General features: G+C 31.0%; 1 protein-coding gene across 1 annotated transcript in view; it reads right to left on the bottom strand.

Moving 5' to 3' along the window:
• Positions 1–19258, bottom strand: part of LOC127728079 (CDK5 regulatory subunit-associated protein 3-like) — a 44181-nt gene that overhangs the window by 10245 nt on the left and 14678 nt on the right. The window contains exons 3-9 of the mRNA XM_052235282.1: positions 17782–17913; positions 16746–16846; positions 14976–15024; positions 14093–14181; positions 7421–7510; positions 2085–2221; positions 653–815 (exon numbers count right to left, since the gene is read on the bottom strand). Of these exons, the coding sequence (XP_052091242.1) occupies positions 653–815; positions 2085–2221; positions 7421–7510; positions 14093–14181; positions 14976–15024; positions 16746–16846; positions 17782–17913 (761 nt within the window). The remainder of the gene's footprint in view (positions 1–652; positions 816–2084; positions 2222–7420; positions 7511–14092; positions 14182–14975; positions 15025–16745; positions 16847–17781; positions 17914–19258) is intronic.

The following is a 19258-nucleotide window of genomic DNA, read 5'->3' as shown; positions in this document are numbered from 1 at the left end:
TTTAGAAGAAAATAAAAATTTTGCAATTTTTCCCTTTATAAAGGGGCATAGCTCTAGAACAGTTAAAGTGATGCCACCAAAATTCAAACTTGATCTGTGTTTTGTGGTAATAAGCATTGTGTATAAGTTTCATAACATTTGGTTGAGGCAAACTTAAGTTACAGAACAGAAACTAAAAATTTTGCAATTTTTCCACTTATAAAGGGGCATAACTCTAGAACGGTTAAAGTGACGCCACCAAAAATTCAAACTTGATCTGTGTTTTTTGGTAATAAACACTGTGTAAAAGTTTCATAACATTTGGTTGATGCAAAGTTAAGTTAGAGAACGGAAACTAAAAATTTTGCAATTTTCCATTTATAAAGGGGCATAACTCTAGAACAGTTAAATTGATGCCACCAAAATTCAAACTTGATCTGTGTTTTGTGGTAATAAGCATTGTGTATAAGTTTCATAACATTTGGTTGAAGCAAACTCAAGTTAGAGAACGGAAACCAATTTTGGGACGTACATACGTACGTACAGACGGACAAGGGTAAAACTTAATGCCCCCACCGCTACGGTGGGGGCATAAAAATATGAAACAAATTAATGCATAACAAAGTCCTTCTTTTCCTGTTGAAATATCATTGTGAAAATAAATGATTCTTACATCTGCAGAGTCTGTCAAAGGATCCTGTTCATCTGTGGTATCTATGAAAAGTTTTGTACAGTCAATTTTCTCAGGTTTTGTTCCTGTCCGCCATTCATATGTTGTAGTATTGCCATTTTTGATGATATGTTTTAACATAGGTAAATTATTTTCTCCAGGATCCCTACAAAGAATGAGTTGTAAAATGACTATTTTAAAAGTATAATTTGTAAATAGGTATACCATCCATACAATACTGTATTAATTTTCAAGAAACCATACAAGTAACAAGTACAACTTCTATGTAAAAACAAGACGAAAACAAGTGGCCCCTTTTCTCATATTATAATGCTTGACTGGATATCTTGTATTGATGCTCAATTTTTTCCTGTGAAGAGTTTTTCTGTACTTTCAGAAACTGGCATAAACTCTTTAAATGGTAAAATATTTTTATTTCCGTTCAATAACTCCTATAGGGTGTCATTAGAGTGTTTAAGTCAAGGATCTGGAAATTTTTCACACAATTTTTGGTCATTTTGAGATGACTTCATAGTTAAAAGTTTTTTCAAACTGTTGAAATTGTTCACACTAGATTCATGACATTAAAGAACTTGTATTGAATAATTGTATCTATAATTTCATCGAATTTACTTCAGGAATTTTCTTACCGTTTTTAAAAAACGTTTAAGAACAATTTATAGAATGCAACAGTTTACAATTGAAATCATTTTAATGACTCAAAATGGTAAATTTCTCAGGAATCGCCAACACTTCTTTCCATATTGAAGACGAAAAACAAACTTTAAGTTTCACGTTAATACTAAATTACAAGTGATTTTGGATTCATTTTTAGAATTCATTCTGTTCATCAAATTGACAAATTACCGTATTTTTTATTTTATTACTTTAAAAGTGTTTGAATTTAACAGATAATAGTTGCATTCATTTAAGTTAGCAAGAAATCATTTTACATTTTACGATAAATCATCTAATCTGGTGAAAACAACTTCACACATGAGTATTACATAGAAAATAAAGCATACTTTTGACACTTTTTCTTTTAAATATATCCAGTCTTCGACAGGCGTATAAAAATAATTGATCATCACTAAATTTTGAAATTGTCCAAGACATTGCTGATATAAACCTTTGATAAAATTCGAGCAAGAATTGTACATGTCAGCACTTTCAATGCAATTGTCCATATAATTAATATTTCCAAGGAGATAACTCTTTGAGAAATAATTGATCTGGAACTCATTTTTGACGTAGGCCTAGCCATTTCTGATATAAACCTTTGATATAAGTTTGATAAAAATCTGGCAAGAATTGTACATGTGAGAGCTCTAACAAGACCGGATGGATGGACACCTGGTAAATCTGTGTCCCCCACTAAGCTTCGAACAGGGGAAAAAAAGGTGCATAAGTACATCATGTGACAAAAAATGCATACTCATTTGTTAAAAACTGAACAAAATCTTTGTAGAAATCTGTTGCTAGCGTCAATCCACTCGTAGAATCACATATTTTATCAAATGTTTTAGGTAGATCTTCAACAAGAGCAGCTAGCTCTGATTTGATCTTCTTTCCCTGAAAAACGAAAAAGAAATTTTAACAATATATGTATGTTTCTTAATTTATAATTTCAATTCATAATCAGTCATCTTTAAGGTAGATTCATGGTATACCGCCATCTTGGATTGTACAATATCAGTACAAAATTGGTCTAGTTATTTGCCCAAATCTGCAAATTTTGAGACAGATTTGCAATTTAATGGTTAGATTGTTTATTTATATAAAGAAAACTTGGTGATTTATTGTATTATTCAAAATATTTAAACAAATATCAAATTTTGTGTTTTAAGAATCATTTTTTTCAAATAAGCCATTTAAGGGGAGATAACTCTTTTAGTAAAAAATATATACTGGACTGATAGGGAAATTTTTTATTTTTACTTGTAGCAAGAAAACAAGTTCGGTGACACCATTTTTTCTTTTTATTTTTTTAAAACATATTATAAAACCTATCTTCTTACAATTTATTTCAAAATTCTATTTCATAGATTTTTTTTTATGCACACAAATGTGTTTTTTCTTGAACAATCTAACCAAATTTAGGCAATTTTCAATGACTCATAGCTTGGAAAATAGCACGGTGACCCATACTTTTTATTATATTTTTGAAAAAAGCATAGTAAAATCTTCCTTTTGGCAAAGTATAAGAAAATTCTATCTCAAAAAGTATATACTTATGATCTACCTTAATATAAAAATAAGGAGATGTGGTATATTTGGCTTTTTATTTGTTACGTTTGCTTTTTTTGTTTAATAAGGTTTTTCCACCTTCCATGGAAAGACCTTTCGATTTTGTTCTGATTATTATTCTTATTTTCTTGGGCTGTTTTGTTGTTTTGCAAAATGTTGCTTTGATATTTGGTATATGCAGGGCTCACACTACTTCAGAATCATAGGGAGAAGTGACTTTTCTTTTTGAAACTGATAGGGAGAAGTGGTGAGATTTGAAAGAGAAGTGCTCGTTCGCTCGTGGCGTGACAATGTTTGGTTTTTACTATATTATAAAGGGACATATGTTTCTTATTTTCTTTTTATATTGTTCAATTCATATCTGGGTATACAATTAAAGTAACATTTCAAATTCAAACTTGAAAGTTGTTTAAGTTCATCACATCTAGTTGCAAAATTACATTAGTCCTCTTGTCAGAAACTACCACCTAAATATCTAGCACTAAAATGATTTTTTTTTACATCAAAAAGGAAAAGAAAGTATAATATATGAATTACAATTCAATTAAAACACTATTCTGTTTATCATGTTTATGAAATTCAGTGTTTCTCTTTAAAAAGATATATAAATTTAATAAAGTTAAGCTGGGACATAGTATATTGATATTAGTGTAATAGTCCCAGAGTGAAGCAACTTTAATCAATAACTTGAAACAATTCATATACACGGAAATATATACATTAATCAAGTAGATCTAACCAAAAGTCTGCTAATGCATGTGGAATGCGTAATTTTTCATTTTGGGATCAATATTCTTCTGTCAGTTGTGCCATTCGTGTGTCTGTAGTTATTATCGTAAGAATACAGATTTCGGTCATAGCTGGTCTGTTTCAGTAGAATCCCGCCTCCAATCCGTACTTTGTACAAATATTTCAATGGTGGACGAAAAAAATTTACATAAATAAACGATGTTTGACAAGATTTGGAAAGGAATATGACGTTTATAATGCAATAAATGGATTAAGCATTTACTAAAGGCAATTTTCATCATGTTCTAATGAAGTAACAATCTTATTTTGCCGAAAGTTCAAATGATTTAATGAATAGTGTGCGCTCTCGAGTAACAAGTACCAAAAGTGATAAAAAAAATTGTCTTTAAGAAATAACGTGCAACAAACTGTAAATTCAATACTTTAACCTCTTTTCTAAAGAAAATAAATCGTTTATGGACATTTATGTCTTTTAATTTCTTTACTTATAAATGAATAAAATGCTCCGCTGGGTGCAGCTTGATACGACCGCAGAGGTTGAACCCTGAACAGTTGGGGCAAGTATGGACACAACATTCAAGCTTGATACAGCACTGAATTTGGATCGTGATTAAATATTTGACACAGCATAGGTTTCTGACACAGAATGAATGTAGTCTAAGAACTTAAAAATATTTAATTTACCTATTCAAATCATATCATTATTATTTGCTTTTATATATAAATCAGAAATAACCTATTTAAAATGGAAAATTTTAAAGAAAAAAAAAGAGAAAAAAAATCCCCCCCCAAATTTTTTGAACCCCCTTATAATTCATCACCCCCCAAACTCAATCCCAGCCTTCCCTTTGTGGTATGGTACCTTGCAGCACAATTTCAGAAAGATCCATAGACTTACACACAAGTTATTGTCATGAAACTAGAAAAATGCTTGTTTTTTGCCCCTTTTTTGTCCCCTAATTCCTAAAATTTTGAGGCAATAACCCCCAAAATCAATCCCAGCATTCCCTTTGTGATATGGAACCTTGTGGTACAATGTCAGAGAGATCCATACACTAACACACAAGTTATGTCTGGAAGTTACAAAAATGCTGATTTTTGGCCCCTAATTCCTTAACTGTTGGTACCATAACCCCCAAAATCAATCCATTCACTTAAACTAAAGTTAGAGTGTGCGAAAACCAATGTGTCTTCGGAATATGACGACGACGCCAACGTCATACCAATATACGACCGCAAAAATTGATGTTTCATTGACTTGGTAAAAATTGAAAATCAGAAATGACTTAGCCTAAACCTAGAGTAGCTTATTATCTCCCTTATTTCATGAAAAAATTCCTTAAAATATGTATTTTTGGAATCTGTGTGAGATAAGCTATGTTATGATACTAGAGCTACTAATTTCTAGCTCAAAAAAGAATTTGGTTTGGGTGGAAAGACCTTCAATTGTTCAGAGAAAACAATTGGTTTTTAATTATTCTCTGAACAATTGTTTTTTTTTATTAAAATTATTGCTTTTATTGTGGCTTGATCCAACTATCAATATACATCTGTTTTGCATGTACATACCATACTATGTGCTGAGGATAACTTTTTGAGTAGGGCTTTCACATTAAAAAGAAACAAGAGTGCACATGCTGAAATAGCTCGCCTTCTTCATTGACCATTGATTTTATGTTGATAGTCCTAAATATAAAGCTTCACTACAACTATCACATGAACTTAACATGATCTAAGAAAATGAGGTCAAGGTCAGATAAACCAAACTAGAAATACATGTACACCTTACAATCATTCCATACACCAAATATGCTTTAAATAAAGTTGACCTATTACACATAGTATCTAAGAAACAAACTTAACCAGGAAAATTGATCAATGAACCATGAAAAAGTGGCCAAGGTTGGATGAACCCTACCAGACAGCCATGTACACCTTACAATCATTACATGCTTTAAATATAGTTGACCTATTGCATATAGTATCTAAGAAACAGAAACAAAACTTAACTAGGAAAACTTAAGATTGACTAATGAACCATGAAAATGAGGTCAAGGTCAGATGATAATTGCCAGACAGACATATGCACCTTACAATCATTCCATACACCAAATATAGTTGACCTATTGCTTATAATATTAGAAAAACAGACCAAAAAACAAAAACTTAACATTGAGCAAGGAACCGTAAAAATGAGGTCAAGGTCAAATAAAACATGCCAGACTGACATGTACATCGTAAAATATTTTCATACACCAAATATAGTTGACCTATTGCATACAGTATTAGAAAAACAGACCAAACCACAAAAACTTAAAACTTTAACCACTAAACCATGAAAATGAGGTCATGGTCAAACGACACCTGCCAGATGGACATGTACACCTTACAATCATTCCATACACCAAATTTAGTATACCACATCTCCTTTTTTATATAGACCTATTGCTTATAGTATCTCAGATATGGACTTGACCTCGAAAACTTAACCTTGTTCACTGATCAATGAAATGAGGTCAAAGTCAAGTGAAAACTGTCTGACAGGCATGAGGACCTTGCAAGGTAGGCACATACCAAATATATTTATCCTATTACTCATAATAAGAGAGAAATTAAGAATATCAAGTAGTCACTGAACCATGAAAATGAGGTCAAGGACAATGGACATATGAAAGACGGAAACTTCATAACATAAGGCATCTATATACAAAGTATGAAGGATCCAGGTCTTCTACCTTCTGAAATATTAAGCTTTTAAAAAGTTTGTTAACGCCGCTGTGGCTGCCGGATCACTATCCCTATGTCGAGCGTTCTTCGACAGAAGTCGCAGGCTTGACAAAAAACCTTCAGGAATCTCACTTTTAATATGTTATTAGGTTGCCAATTTGAAAAAAATATCCATTTGTAAACAACGAGAAAGGAAACCTCAAATCCCTTTTCTCATTATATTTCATGCAATTGTCAACAATACTCATTCATAATCTTAAATTATCTAAATACTGATGTCTTTCTGTATATCTGCTTATCTTTAAGGTGATTAACAGACAATTAATTTTATCATTGGTATTCTACATGTTAACTTGATTCTGTGTTAACTCTAGACACTAGTCTTAACAGTGGTAAAATGGAGGTTTTATATAATTAACTGAATCTTCAGTGTATTTTCTTTTCTTTTTCAACATTTAAGTGTCCAGTAAGAAGAAAATAAAACCATAGGTAATGCTCCCAAATAACAGATTCCTTGTATCAATATAATATACAAAGTATTGATCTTGAGCTTCAAGGACTAACATCCCAACCCATTTTTCCACAATCTGGTTGTGGGCAACAATAATACCAAGTATTATTAACATCCTTTAAGGCAATTCAAAGCTTTGAGTTGGCCATGACTTTGAAACTTTGTTTGTGACCTTGACCTTACAGGGGAATAAGAAATGTTTTGTTTATGATTACCTGACTAGATTTTTCAAATGAGAAATGAAATGAAAAATATATTGAAAAGACAACACTGACAAAATATTTTTCCAAAAGAAAATTTGTGCTGCATGTTTAAAAAAAACACATTGAACATGTTGAAAAGGAAAATATAGAGGTTACTGGACAAAAACATTTTGACACAAAAATGGCTGACAAAAGCAAAAAAAAAAAAAAAAACCTTTTAAGGAAAAGTTAAAAATATGAGAAGCAAACATCCTTTAAAATTTCAAATTCAAATGTTTAACTTTTATTCAGAAAAAAAAAATAACACCTCTGATCTAAGTTATGCTGTATTACCTGAATTCCAAGTTCCTTGCATTTAGAATCATACTTCTTTTTCAGGTCAGTGGATTTGGAAGCATAATCTGCTTCTTTTCTGTCACATTCCTGAAAACAAGTGTTTAATAAAATAAACATGGTAAATTGCATACATAATGGCTCGGTCCATTATCTATATTCAAAGGGGGTAACAAATAATTTTGAATAACTAATTAGTTGTCTAGCTAAGAATTAAATCTACTAAACAGCACATTATAAACAGCATTTTTTTTCAATATGTTTCACTGTGGATGACTATGAACCATATTTTTTACCAGAAAATATAAGATTTCAGGCATTGAGAAATTTCGATGTAAGTATCAGGTAAATCCTGTTGATTCTGACATAACAACTACTGGCCAGTTGGCACAGTTAAATTTATCACTAAATGCTTCAAACCAATGTCAGCAGGGGTAAAACAAACAGCAGTACTAAATGTGATGTACAAAATGAGTAATTCTTGAATAACCATCATCAGGTCTAATTGATGCTGAAAGACTGAAAATGTTTGATGCGCTCATTGAAGATTTCTCACTTCTAAGAGCAGGCCTTTCGGTCATAAAACTTGACTCAGTACAAAAATGTGCTTGAAACGCCAAATCCAGTATTTTGGTTGGTTGATTTCTGAGTCTGAGTACAAAACCGCAGGGGCCGATTCAGAACCTTGATGGGGGGGGGGGGGGGGGGGGGGGGGGGGAGAGAATGGGGCACAATGAAACCAAAATTAAATATTTGTTTAGATATATATATATAGATATGGGCCAGTGTGATGGGGATGGTGGGGTCGGGTCTTCATTTCTACATCTTTTCATTTCTTCTACTCTTTGATTTTTTGCCAATTGTTCTCTATTCTTTATATTTCATCACACCTTTAATCTCTTTTCTCTATTTTTTGGACCCATTTTTTTCCTAATCTTTAATACGTTTTGACCATTATTCTCTAATCTGTAAACCCCATTCATACCCTCATTCATGGTAACCCATTCATACCCTCATACATGGTAATTGAAACAAGAAAGATATACATATATAACTGTATTATGTTATAAAGTAGGTCTTCTAAACATACAATAGCATTTTAATAATGATTATATATAAGGCAGTTAACAATTCATGTTTTGTGGAAGGGGGAAGGTTTTTTTTTTAAATTAAGGGAAAAGAAATATGACATTCAGTTTTTTTTTAAATGTTCCTGTATGTTATTGATAATAGTCGTTTGTTGTATAATAAAGTCTGAAAAAGACTGTTCCGAGAAAGATATATTCCCCAGAAAATTTAGGTACGTCTAAACACTGCTAAGGACTTCTTAGTGCACTAAGGACTTATAATATGCCACTAAGGACTAGAAGGGGTGCTGTTACATGTACATTGTTTTCATATTATGGTAGAGATTGATATTTAATACATAAATTCCAAATTTTATAGAAGAAGAACCTCAAATAAATGAGTAATTGAACAATATATAGGCACGTGCCGGTTTTTCTTTGATATTGCCGAAAATCAGTGAACCAATTGACACAAGCCAACTTACATAACAACTGATTAAACAATCATAATCTTTTTTATTTTGAGTAATTAACAATTGTAAAGACTAGTGCTAAAAATGTATAATCAAATGTTTTGTTCTTATTTACAAAGATTAAAAGGACAAATCATTTTGCTTTTGTTTTATTTCTCTTCCGATAAAGTTATTTGCGTGCATGGCTTTGATGTGGGTCAACTATTAAGTTAGAATGTGGTCAGCTTTTAAAATGTTTATATATTAAAGAGTTACCAAGACAAAAGGAATAAAGGGGTCGACAATAGAAAAAAATTGATATTCTATGCTCAAAATAAATATAAGAAGTTGTGGTATGAGTGCTAATGAGACAACTCTCCTACCAAGTCACAATTTGTAATCAAAGTACTGAAGTACTGAACATCGGATGACCGCAGGTTCTTGTGGATGGTCAAAAGCACATGTCACAGAAACAGATCACATCTCTATACCTGAAACTGAGGTTAATTTACAGAGATTTTTTTTTCTTATACAAGTTCGTGCTTGGATGATGAATAAATGACAGGAAATTCAACCTCACCGTAATAACTATTATATTGTAGTGATACAAATCAGTATACCTTAGACTATTATACTAATATAATAATAGTTCCAGAGAATACACTGGTTTGTTGTTATATATTATATTAATATTACGGTTGCATGTATATATAATTTTCATCTATTTGTATATCATACTATTCTACTATTATTATAGTGTAATGCAAGTGCATGGTGGACACTCTTCTGTAAAAAAAAATCAAAGTCTTAAAGGCTGTAAAAGCAATTGCTGCCATGTTAATGTTTTGTGGACTTTTATTTTTCATCCATATATATATAAGAATTAAACCTGACAGGACAGGAGTGTTGACTAGTGAGAAGCAAGACGGTTTTAACTTTATATCAATATAAGACTTTAGCAGGAAATCATTTTAAATATGTTTTATATTTTACAAGGAGACAACAAGTTTACCAGGCTAAAGTTGGGGTTAATTATACATGTGCTGAAACATATAACTGAAAAAAAATCATTATAGATTATCCCCTGGTAGTGTTTGTAACTGGGCAATAATTTCCTTTATTGATTTAATTTTAACAATTTTCATAATTAATTTAAATTAACCATTCAGTTAAAACATTTCAACTTTCCAGACACAAATGTTGAAAAACGGGACAGAAATAAAATATCTTACAAGACATAAACATGTAAAAAATAAATATATATTTCAGCTTACTAAAAATATTTTCATAATGTTACTTTGACATCATTTCTTAAAACTAAGTCCCAAACATAATTGCTCAGTTGACATGTGTCATCCTCATGCGATACGAGATAACTATAATTCTGATGCAATCCCGAAAAGGGGGGTCATCACAAACAAACATGACATTAAATTGTCATTATACGAACTAGAACAAACAGCTCTATGTTGCTTTGATATTTATCAATTTTCAGGAAACATGTGAAATAAATTTCAGGTCCATTTCATTATAGTGCCTCACAAGATTGTGTGAGGTAGACGAAATTGTCCTTAAAACGATCGTATTGTCTTTTGATGTCCAAAAATAGGCAGATCGGACATATAAGGACTTTATCTAATGACTACATAAATTTGGGATTTATTATTATTATAATATTCTAATGAAACTGAAAATTGTATTTTTTTTTAGGATAAACAACAATTTTACCTGGCATAGCCGTTCATAAATGTTTTTCTGCATTTATCTTCGAAAAATGGCGTATTTAATGGAATAGAACGTTAATACAGTAAACTTCCTCTTTTTTCTCCGCAATAGGCTATCAAAAATAATTTATCTAATGTGTATGTGGAAAATTATGTGAAAAGATAAAAAGTGGCAATTGTTACCTTTCATACCTTAAGTTTCGTTCATCTGATTCTGACCAATGCTTATATACTAAATATCTATTTATATGCCGCTATTATTGTTGTTGTTACCAATTATGTAAATCAATTGTATCTGATTTTATGCCCTTTATGGGCCCTGTAATTTGGGAAATAAAAAAAAAATCTATTCATTGATAAAACGTAATATGGACTGGTCCAGTGTCCAGTTTGCAGGTCATTTAATTTTCTGTACACATTCATGCACGCTCTGATTTAATCAATATACTCGTACGAAAAAGCATGAACCGTTTGAAGGTAATCTAATAATAACTTAATCCAATCAAATTGCATAAGATTCAATAACAATGTCAAGTCCACATCATAATGAGTAATAGAGGTAAACTGGGTAGGGAGAAAATGACAGATATTTCAAGTTAATATTTATGCAATAACGGATTAAAATTTGTCAACCAAAAGTTTTGCTACAATTTCAAAAACATGTCGTTCTGTATGGGTATAGTTTTCGGATCTTTCATTAGCATATTTAAGGCTATAAAAAGTTTGGGCTTCAAAAGTTCACACAATTATTGACTTTATACAGAAAATTGGTCCTTGTAAAACATTTAATAGTTCACAAATGATACGCGATTTTAAAGTAACATTATTTCTTAAAACACTGCAAAAAATTTCATTCATATTGATAAAGTGGTATCGTCATAAAGTGCGTTGAAATGAACAGTGGTATAGCAAACATCGAATTCCCTCACAAAATGTTATCACACACTACAGTAAGGGGAGTCAGTTAAGTTTGTCTATTTTTAGATACTATACAGGTAATCTTTTGACACTACGTATACAACCTGTGTGACCTGTGTAGTGATTTTGATTTTACGATAAATTCATGAATGAACGATAATTTTATGAATGAACATGAGCACCTGACCTCTTTCTTAAACACCTATTAAACATATAAAACCGTATTTAATAAGGAGATAATTCAGTCAAATTTTCAGTACTAAATCAACAACTGAAATGATTCCATTTTTTGATGAAACATCGTACGAACGGAGAACGGAATCGCAGGTATAAAAATGCACTTTTTTCCCTTGTAATGACCGCGGATCTATAATTTTTATAGATCGGTTGAAATCCCAAATCTAATTTCCATAATGGAAATTTAGGCGATAGCAATACATCAGAATGACCTCAAGGTCATCCTCTGTAAAAAGTAAACCATTATAGGTCAAAGTACGGCCTTCTACACGGAGCCTTGGCTCACACCGAACAGCAAGCTATAAAGAGCCCCAAAATGACTAGTGTAAAACCATTCAAACAGGAAAACAAATGGTCTAATGTATATGAGAAACATCAACAAACGACAAACACTGAACAACATGTACCTGACTTAGGACAGGTGCAAACAAATGCAGCAGGTTTAAATGACCAAAAGCTTTATTATACAAATAATTCCTGTTACTTACGTTACAATGTTCTTAATATTTTCAGTATCGTAAGTGTTAATTTAGAGCAAAAGATAAAAATTTGTTAGAAAAAATATCGTGCGTACAAATTTAATTAGCTTAGAAAATTTTAGCCCCCACTTAGGTAATGACCAATCATAGGGTGGGGTGGGGGTGCTTTTCAGTTTTTCTCGGGACAAACATTTTTCTTTACTAAAAAAACACTAAACAATTTTCTATATTTTATCATTAAATTAACCGATGTATACTTTAGATTTTAAAATATAGATGTGGAATTAAAAAAAAAAGATTTAAAAACAATGATAAATCCCTAAGTATTTTTATGTTAAACAAATCTAATGCCTGCGTTATTTTCTTATGCAAATCATTAATTTTTCATTTTTTAAAGATAATAGTGTAACCAGTTATGTATTTTGACACATGTCTAACGGTTCACTGATTTTCGGCAAAATCAAAGAAAAACGGGCATGTGCCTAATCATTGTTCAATTATTCATTTATTTGTGATTCTTTTTCGATAAAATTTGGAATTTATGCATTAAATATCAATCACTACCATGATGTGAACTTTGTTTACATGTAATAGCACCCCTTCTAGTCCTTAGTTGCATATTATAAGTCATTAATGCACTAAGGAGTCCTTAGCAGTGTTTAGACGCACCCGAAAATGTATACAATGTGAGTGTTTGGTAATTATATCTCATACTTGACAATAAACATCTATTTGTACCTATTCTTTAAAGACCAATTTTAGTTTTAATTTCTTTCCTGATCAGAAGATTTCAATTGTTAATCGATCTCAATATTAGAAACCAATAAAAATATTCGTATTCCAATCAGCATGTACATGTATTTACATAAATGCTTTTGGATATACTAGACATTACACATAGGTGTCAATATTTACCAACTCATCGATAAGTTGTCATAAATCATGCATGTGTTGAAGCTGGGGTTAATTAACGACCAGTTTAGGAAGTCAAATCAAGATGTGAATCAATTTCCGCTCTAGATAAGCAGATTCAGTAGCAATAAAATTATGTTAGAAAATTTTTTGGTGACCAAGGCCCCCCCCCAGTAAATCCGCCAATGAACAGTACTCGAAATTTTTATGACCGTAAGCCAAGGAATTGAGTGGACTTGATATCAGGTTGTGTTAAACCAAAGCTGTTGCTGTTTTTCCAATGAGCACACAGCATAAAGAAGTATAAAGAAAGACTAGTAATCTCCTAGTTGGAATACTGTGTCTGGGTAGGAAAAAATATCTCTATTGTCAGAGAGCACATTAAAAATCTATCTCAGCTTTTCTTTCTGGTACATTACAGGGTTCATATTCTCGATCTTGATACTGTTGACAGATAGCCCACTGTACATTAAACATCTATACAAACTTTTGAAAGGTCAAATTCACACACTTTATAGAGAAGCAAAAAAAAAACAAGCATTTGAGTTTATCTCCAGTTTTTTTAGACATTGTGTTGCTCAATCACTTGTTTTCTGCATATTATTTTGTGGGCCATTTTCTGTTTGTCTTTTTTCTTTTGGCCCTTCGTTGTCTTGTCTTTTTTCAACTTCAGGTTTTTGCACCCTTTATATGTTCATCCTTTTTTTCAGACGACAAAAGAATCTGTTATATTGCTATCTAAGTTTATAATGAGAACCTTTTACAAGTTCTAGAAAAATTGAAAATAAAATCCTTCCATCACCCATTTTTTTTCTTATGACAGGTGAATGAGAACCTATAAATTAATTAGATGAGGGGTATTTCCCTTTAAACACAAAATTACCTTTTGTAATTGTTGACATTTCGAAATCTGCTTTTTCATAGCAGGTATTTCATAGTTCACATTTCTGGCCATCATCTGTGCTGTTTCAGCTGAAATATAATATATTTAAGCTAAATACATGTGTACTACTTAAAGCAACTATTTTCAATTTGTATATAATTTAATTATTTTTCAGCCCAGTGCTTACAGTTGTCTGTCAATGATAAGCTGTTAAAAAGAATTATTTCTTAAATAATTGATCGATCAAGAGTAATCATGAATGTTTTATTCACCACAAGGGTCACAAGCGTGCATATATACTGATCACAGATTCAAATGCAGTAACAGAGATCAACTGATTGAAAAGGAAATATAATTACATATAAATTACCTTTGAAAAAATATCACATTTTTTTTCAACATCATTAATATGATAAAATTTAAGCAAAACATTTTTCAATGCTTAAAATTTTGTAAAGTTAACAATCCCAACTTGATAAATGTGGTTATCAATGAGCTAGTATTGTAGATTCTTTAAGTAAACATGTGTTGCTAATTGACACTAAATATAATGCATATATTCACATGTCTTTACAAGAGCCTTTGTAACTATCGAAAGAAAATTCGGATAAAATCAAATTCCTATATAATTTATGTCAATATATATATAACTAGCTCCTGGCCATAATAAAAGACTTGGCCTCAGCCATGCATGCATCAAAAAAAACATTTTGTTTTTATATAACTTCATCATATCAAAAACTAAGCCAGAACCTTTACCACTAAAAACCTTAAACAATGTCATGATTATAAATCTGAAGATTCCAAGGGTATTACAAAGGGTCTAACTTGAGAAATCAAACTTTTTTATTTATGAATTAATACTATATCAAATGATACAAACCTAAGTAAACACCATCTGTTTCATACATTTTAATTATTTCCATCCAATCCTGTGAAAAATTAAAAATACCCAATCATTTAAAATTCAAACTGAACTTCTGCATATATATTTAGGACTCAGAGGTGTGATCGGGACGCAGAGGTATGATGGTCACTCTAAAATGTGATGGTCTGTGCCCAAGTGTGATGGTCTTTTGGCTAATGTGAGATGACATATGGAGTTTTTTATACCATCTACTGTATGGATATTACTTATAAGAATTATATGACGCATGATTGCAAGCTTGAAATCTACAGGGGTTCTTTTCAAAAAAAATCTTAGGATAAAAATTAATCGTTAGTTAAACTGAAATGTTCATGACTTACAAGTATTTTTTCTCCTAAGACTTTTTTGTGAAATTGATCGAAGATGCATAACTATTACAAGAAGTACATTTATTTTTAGTCAGTCTATAAATTTGCACCGTACACTGTTTGAATATAATCTGTAAGTTCCCTGCTTATATCATAGTTTCATCTATACAGTTAATGTAAATCTCTTTAAACAGTGTTTGCAACATTTGAAATACAAGAATACAATGTATATTTCATATTATGTACATCCTTAGAGAGGTGTCAATGAACTATGTCAAATAATTCTCAGTCCAGGTGTTACCAAGGCAAAGCAAGCCAATTTCAAAATGTCAGTAATGTAACTAATGATACTGGTCTAAAGAGCTAATAACTGGCTGTTTCTGTATTGGTATATATTAGAGGAAAGCTGTATTGGCAAAGAGAGAGGTCTTGGCCCAAAACAGATGACTCAGAATCTATACAAGGGATAATAAAGAAACAGTCAATTCATAACAACTTTTTAAAATGTTTCTTAGCCTTTTAAAAGAAATCTAAGAAATGTGCCTTTAAGCATGTAAAGGAAATCCTATAATCTGTAAACTATGATGCATTTTTTGCTTAAAAACGTATCATTTTGCATTAAAATAGGTCACAAATTTGAAGAGGTATAAATAATTTGCAACCAGAAATGACATATCTTGCATTAGTTCATTGGCTATTACAGTTTTTTCCTGTAGTAGCATAGGGGGCAAACAGCTGTATTGATATCTGTAGGACAACATCATCAGTATCATACATGTCGATTTAACCATATACCGGTAAGGGCTGATTTGGTTTTATATGACTATAAATTTTCTGTTTTCTCATTGGCTAAAATCATAGCAAATCCTCTTTGATAAAATATTACATTCACTGTGGAAAAGAGAGGTTAATATCAGATTTGGAACAGCGTCCGTGTACCTAAATATAGATATTCCAAGGCAACATCAATGACATAGGTTTATGAATAGTAAATTCCTGTTTTTTTTTTTGTCTTCTTGTTTTCAGTGTATTTTTTTAGTAAACTTTATTGAATATTTCAACTTATGGAAATTAGCAACTGCAAAAGCAGATGATATATTTAGTATAAAAATAGGGAGCAGTTTTAAAAGTATCTTGAGCAAATACTAGAAAATTGGAGAAGGATAAAAAGTCATATAATAAAACAATTGTTGACTTTTGATTTCAGTTCATACAATGATTTATCAACCCCAGAGATATGACATTCACCCTCGGCTGTTGGACTCGGTGAACATCATATCTCTGAAGTTGATAAATCATTGTATCAGCCTCATCAAAAGTCAATAATTGTATAGTGTCATTTCATAAAATACTGCACTAATTTTCAAGAATGGTCATTAATTCTAAATCAGAACTTTAATTCATTGGTTTAACTCACCTTCATCTTCTGTGAGGAGTACTGTCCAATCATATTTTTTTTACCAAAGTCTGTGTCCTTCAATAACTCCACAATTTGTTGGCAGTGAAAGTAATTTATATCTAAAGACAATTTTACATTTTTAATCTTTTTTATCAAAAATCTCATTAAACATTTAGTCAGATTTTTAAACTTAACTAATTTCTGAAAACTGAACCTTCTGTAATATTGAACAAAATGCTTTCTGGGAAGTAAGGTATCAAGAATCAAAAGGGTTTGAATCATCTCTTGCTTTGCTCATTTTTGTAGTGTACTATTACATAATTTCAAATCAGAATTTAGGAAAATAATGTGTAAAATAAAAAAAGGTAAAATGGTAGGAAAATTCTTTATTTTATAACAATTTACAGAATTCAAATTGCTTTAGAAATAACCAGCTTATTATACAGTATTGGTTGTTCATTGTTGAAGGCTGTACAGTGAACTTTAGATGCTAACTTCTACATTACTTGGTCTCTGGTGGAATGTTGTGTCATTGGTAATTATACCACATCTTCTTATTGTTATATTACAACAAAAAATAATTTTCACACTCAACTCTGATTTGCTGTTTTATTATCATTTAAGCAGACTATATAATAGCAACTAAGTAACCTTCAATTTAGTTAATATAGAACTACTAAATGAGACCGCCATCACTTACAAGTTTTCATGGCAACAAGTTATTTATAGTTCTATAACTAAAATACTTTGTACTTTGGGGCATTTACCTGTACAGCTTACTTCCTACTTTATCAGTCTTAAAATTTTCCAAAAAGCATTTTTAAGTTCAGAATTGTTATTTGAAAACTAAACCTTATAAAGAATTTGTTTTCATTGCGACTTTTCTTTCATAATTTGAGAAATTTGACTCAAGTCTATTTTCCAATTTATACTGTGATAGCATAAGACAGGCAAATTCCAGTCTAGTAAATAACTGGAATATGTGTCTACAGGTCAAAGGCCAGAAAACATAATGTTGCTCTACTATCTTAGACAGCGCATAAAAACTACTTACAAGACCCCTGTAATAGCTGTGTGATTTCTGTAACAGGAGGCATGTCCTGTATTGCTGTGTTTATTTTCTCTCTGATTTGAGCTGCTGTCTTTTGCCATTGTTGGTCACAGTGTCTTCTGTTAATCAGCCAATCTGTGAACATAGGGCAGCAACTAAGAAACATATAAACTTTCAACCTAACTTAAATTCAAATCTATGACGATTAAGTTCAAATTGTTTCTTTAATAAAGTATAAAACATAGCTACAGACTGAACTGAGTTCATGGACCAACTATTTCAAAAGACAGTAAGTCTTTAATGAGTAACCAGACCTAGTTTTCCTTTGAATTTATTTGAGTTGGAGTAACCTCCACTGGCCACCATGTTGGAGGGCAAACTAGTTGATTGTTTAATTTGACAAGCTTTATTTGAACTTTGGTGGATAGTTGTCTCATTGGCAATCTGCCCACATCTCCGTATTGGAAATGAAATGCAAAATTGAATTATATCTAAGTTAAAAGGATAATAAAATTATATCATAATGAACTGGAGATTTTTTATTTTTTTTTTTAAAAATAGGTTAATAATATGGTATAAAATTGTGGCATGAATTGGTAATTTTTGTTTATGGGATTGTCATTTTAAGTTGTTGGGATGTTATTTTAATTAGATTTGTGAATATTTGATTAGAATAGTTTTGTGATATCAAAAGGTGACATTTATGTTGCATGTTTTACAATTGATTTTCATTAAATTGTGGTTTGAGTTATTTCCCTTTGAACAGAAATGTCAATCTGGAACAAAATTGTTTTTAAGTATATGTCATTATGTGGGAAATGTTTAGCACCCTAATTTGGACCTACAATGTACTTGCAAAACATGGTCCAAAATCAAAATTCTAAATACATGGTAAGATTAAGCATATCAAAGAATCCCAATATTTAAAGGTTATTTAAACCCCATTAAAATTGGTCAGAAATAAGCATTTCAAACAAAGTTTAAACAAGAGGCTGTCAGATTGACATCAAACCAGATTTTCCTGCAGGGGTCGAACCATGAACAGTTGAGCAAGTATGGACACAACATATAAGCTCAAAACAGCTCTGAATTTGGATTGTGATTGAATATTTGACACAGCATAGGTGTGTGACACAAAATGAATGTGGTCAAAGAACTGAAAAATTTGAAATTGGACGTTTACCTATTATGGTCCAATATCAAGTACATTGTTAGAATCAGCATATCAAAGAACCCCAAGAATTCAATTTTTTTTTATTCATTAAATAATTTCTGTTCGAAGGGAAATAACTCAAACTAAACAAAAGACCAAATGACATAGAAATTAATTATCAATTTCTTTTCTAAGGGAAATAACTCAAATTATATTAATAAAAATTAATTTATTAATATCTGTTCAAAGGGAAATAACTCAAATTCATATAATAAAAATTAATTTTGCTACTAATACCGTAGGTCTACAACTCAACACAAGAACAGC

Source organism: Mytilus californianus, unplaced genomic scaffold, assembly GCF_021869535.1.
Source record: "Mytilus californianus isolate M0D057914Y unplaced genomic scaffold, xbMytCali1.0.p SCAF_2, whole genome shotgun sequence".
Taxonomy (NCBI): Eukaryota; Metazoa; Mollusca; class Bivalvia; order Mytilida; family Mytilidae; genus Mytilus; species Mytilus californianus.
This window is presented reverse-complemented; position numbering and strand designations above follow the sequence as displayed.